This window comes from Ixodes scapularis, unplaced genomic scaffold (assembly GCF_016920785.2).
Source record: "Ixodes scapularis isolate PalLabHiFi unplaced genomic scaffold, ASM1692078v2 PGA_scaffold5__190_contigs__length_132052651, whole genome shotgun sequence".
Taxonomy (NCBI): Eukaryota; Metazoa; Arthropoda; class Arachnida; order Ixodida; family Ixodidae; genus Ixodes; species Ixodes scapularis.
Window position 1 is genome coordinate 81687216 of NW_024609880.1, and position 3237 is coordinate 81690452.

General features: G+C 53.8%; 1 protein-coding gene across 1 annotated transcript; it reads right to left on the reverse strand.

Annotated features, from left to right (window-relative positions):
- Positions 1–1256: 1256 nt before the first annotated feature.
- LOC121838030 lies at positions 1257–2965 on the reverse strand. Its single transcript, XM_042293994.1, has 2 exons — positions 2523–2965; positions 1257–1954 (listed from the first exon to the last, which is right to left on the reverse strand). Exons 1-2 carry the CDS (start codon positions 2936–2938, stop codon positions 1405–1407), a joined length of 966 nt encoding a protein of 321 aa, XP_042149928.1. The 5' UTR covers positions 2939–2965; the 3' UTR covers positions 1257–1404.
- Between the last annotated feature and the right edge of the window lie 272 nt (positions 2966–3237).

Below are 3237 nucleotides of genomic sequence, written 5' to 3' on the forward strand. Positions count from 1 at the left end.
AAACGTCGTAGTATCGCTATCTAGCTTCGGCTGACTTGGCAAAAATTCCGTATCAAACCCCTTTTCTTTTGGTATTTTCTTTTCAAACAAATGTGTATAAAACTCCACAAAAGCATGCTGAATACTGTCCTGATCTCGAGTTACTGCGCCTCTGTACTCTATTTCTTCAATCCGGTTCCCGCTAGCATACTTTTTTTCCAACGCAAGTGCCCTTTTTGTGGGCGTTTCCCCGACAATCAAGTTCATCGCACGGGCACGAACGATTGCCCCTTTATATCTGTCTTCATCTATTTTTTCAAGTTTAGCCTTGATAGTGCTTATGTCGTCTTTGAAGGCTCCTGGCGTTCTCTCTTCCTCTACATAAAGCCTTTGTAAATCCTGTCGAAGACCGTTTTCTACCCTTCGCTCTTCCCGCTTAATGTTAGTTGCTCGTTCAATCGCGTCAATCTTCACTTGCTGTTTAAATAGCTCCCATTCCTCACATATGCTATTTTCCGAAACGTCTTCTAGTCTGCCTAGCTTAGTTTCGATTTTCCCTATCAATTCTTGGTCCTCGAGGAGCTTTGCGTTTAACTTCCACAACTCCCACGAAAAGCTAGTTTGTTTTTTACGCTGACCCAAGGTAAAACTCACCAAACTGTGATCGCTAAACGAGACATGACTGACCGCGAAATCCTTACATTGGGGTACTAAATCCGCTGAAACATATACCCTGTCAAGCCTGGCATGACCTCTGCCTTGGTGGTGCGTGTAAAGGACCCGATGTCCCGGTGTTATGCAGGGTGCCAGGTCTTCGAGCCCCTTATCTTGAATCAACTGATTTAAAACTTCGCTAGACCTATCACTATTTCGTCTTTGATTTGTCCGGTCTTCTGGCATACAAACACAATTAAAGTCTCCCAGCAGTATCGTAAATCTGTCACTAATTACAAATCTGTCGATATATTCAAAAAAGGCGCGTCGCTCACTCTCCACGTTTGGCGCATAAATGCACATAACCCTCCACTTTTGATTTAGGAAAACAAAATCGCAGAGAACAAGCCTTCCCGATTCACACGATACAACGTTCTCTTCGATGAGCCCAGCAGCTCTCCTCAAGAACAGACAACATCCTCCAGATCTACCTACAGCATGGCTGACGCAGACATTATACCTCGACGTATACGGTTTTACCAGGAACTCGGTCTGACTCTCACTTTCAACCTTCGTCTCCTGAACCGCCAAAACGTCTAGGTCCTTCTCTAAGGGAAGGCGACTCAGCTGGCACTGTCGGCGGCGTGCCGCAAGTCCCCTAACGTTAAGGGTCCCTATGCGCAGACCAGACGCTAGTTGTGCCGTTTTTTATAGTGTCAGACCCAGCTTCCGGCGGTTACCCTTTGCGTCATATTATACCAGGGTCACTACTCACTGCGACAGACCCCCGTCGCGGGTCAGCGACGAGGACCGCAGTTTGCTGACGTAGCGACCTTTTTTACCTATCAGCTGAAACTCCCCCTCAGACCACTGCTGTACCAGTGCGCCGTTTTTCGGAGACTCGTCGGCCAGTCGCCGTTTCACCTTTGAGGGATCCAGTTCCATGGCTGGCTCACACTCGATGGCTGCCGACTCGGTGCCGGTGCTCCCCATCGCCGTCACCGCCAGTTCATCCGGTGAAGGTTTTCCAGGCGTTGTCGCCTGCCCCTCGTTTTCGTTGGCTTCAGGAGCCGTCACCGTGCGCTTTTCGTCTCGGACTGTCGCCTCCGCTCTCTTGTTCTCTTGACCTTCGACTGTCGCCTTGTCTTGCTGTGCCCTTTCAAATGGCGTCGACGATGTTGCGGCCTCCTCTGCTTCCGCTTCATCCATGATGAGGTCGCATCCCTCGTCGCTCGCTCGGCTGACTACAGCACTCGCGTACGTGCGTGCACAGTCTTGGGCCACATGTCCGAAGCAACGGCAATGCCCGCACCGAGGTACAGTCGGGAGCAAAAGTTTGCGGGGCACGGGAGCGCATGCCGAAATGCATCGCCGCGCCGTGCAACGGCGCGCCACTGTATCAAAAAGCCGCGCTTTGCGCATGCGCGCCCTTCGTGCTGGCAGTCATGCCTCTTTCGCTCGTTTCTGTCCGACTCACTCCTGATAACCGGAATCGGCGCCAGGGGCGCAAGTTGCCGTTTCGCTGGTTGTCATGCCCAGCGTCCTCTTCAGCTGCCTCAGCAGGCGCGCTGGGTGACAAGGCGCCTGGCTACCCTCCCAAACCGCACACACACACACACACGAGCTCCGTGACAAGGCGCGGTGACTGAGACGGCTGAAGCAGACGCGCTGAAGACAGCCAGCGAAGCGCTAACTCACGCCCCTGGCACCCACTTCTGTTATCAGGAGCGTGTCGAAAAGAAACGAGCGAAAGAGACATGATTGCGAGCACGAAAGGCGCGCATGCGCAAACCGTGTCTCCTTAATGCGGCGGCGCGCCGTCGGACGGCGCGGCGATGCATTTCGGCACGCGCTCCCGTGCCCCGCAAACTTTTGCTCCCGACTGTACACGGCAGTCGCGTCGTATATGTCCTTGCCTTCGGCACCGCAGGCATAACGGCGCCCGCCCGGGTACGACAACGAGGATCGTGCCCCCCTGAAGCCTTAGCTGATGAGGTAGGTTCTCCGGCGTCTTGCCTTCCTTGAGTGTCAGTTTAGCGATCCTGGTGGTCGACTCGATGTCTTCAAAGCCTTCCACTCGCCACTTCTCTTTGGTCACCTCGTGAACTGTGCCGTACTCTTCCAGTGCCTTCCGGAGAGTGTCGTTGGATACGTCGAACGGGACCCAATATAACTTGGCCCGAACTTCCTGCCGGTTGGGGTCTACGGGGATGCACAGCTTTCCCTTCACCGTGAGCCGGCCAAGCTGTAGCAGTCGTTCTTTCGCTGCCGCACTTTTTAGGCTACAGAGCCACACGTGTCCCATTTGGCACACACCTAGCCCTGCTACATCCTTTCGAAGGTCTGCTTTTTCCAAAGGCTCCTTGAAGTCGACGATCCTTATAGACCTGGCGTTCACATCGCAGTGAAGGTAGACTTGATTTTTTCCTTTGTCTCCAACCGGCAACGTCGGCAGCACGATCCGGTAGTCGGCAGGGATGCAAAAATGCCTGTCACCGCGGCCGGCGTCGGCCGTTATCACCTCGCTATCAGAGCGAGCCATCGCGCGTCCGCACTCTTCGACTGCCGGGCGCTGAATCCACTATACCACCGACGCAGAGGCAC

Coding starts and splice junctions, on each gene's coding strand:
- LOC121838030 (XM_042293994.1), bottom strand. CDS start 2,938: ATGGGACACGTGTGGCTCTGTAGCCTAAAAAGTGCGGCAGCGAAAGAA. Junction 1,955..2,522: donor CATATACGACGCGACTGCCG/TGTACAGTCGGG, acceptor TTTGCTCCCGAC/TGTACCTCGGTGCGGGCATT.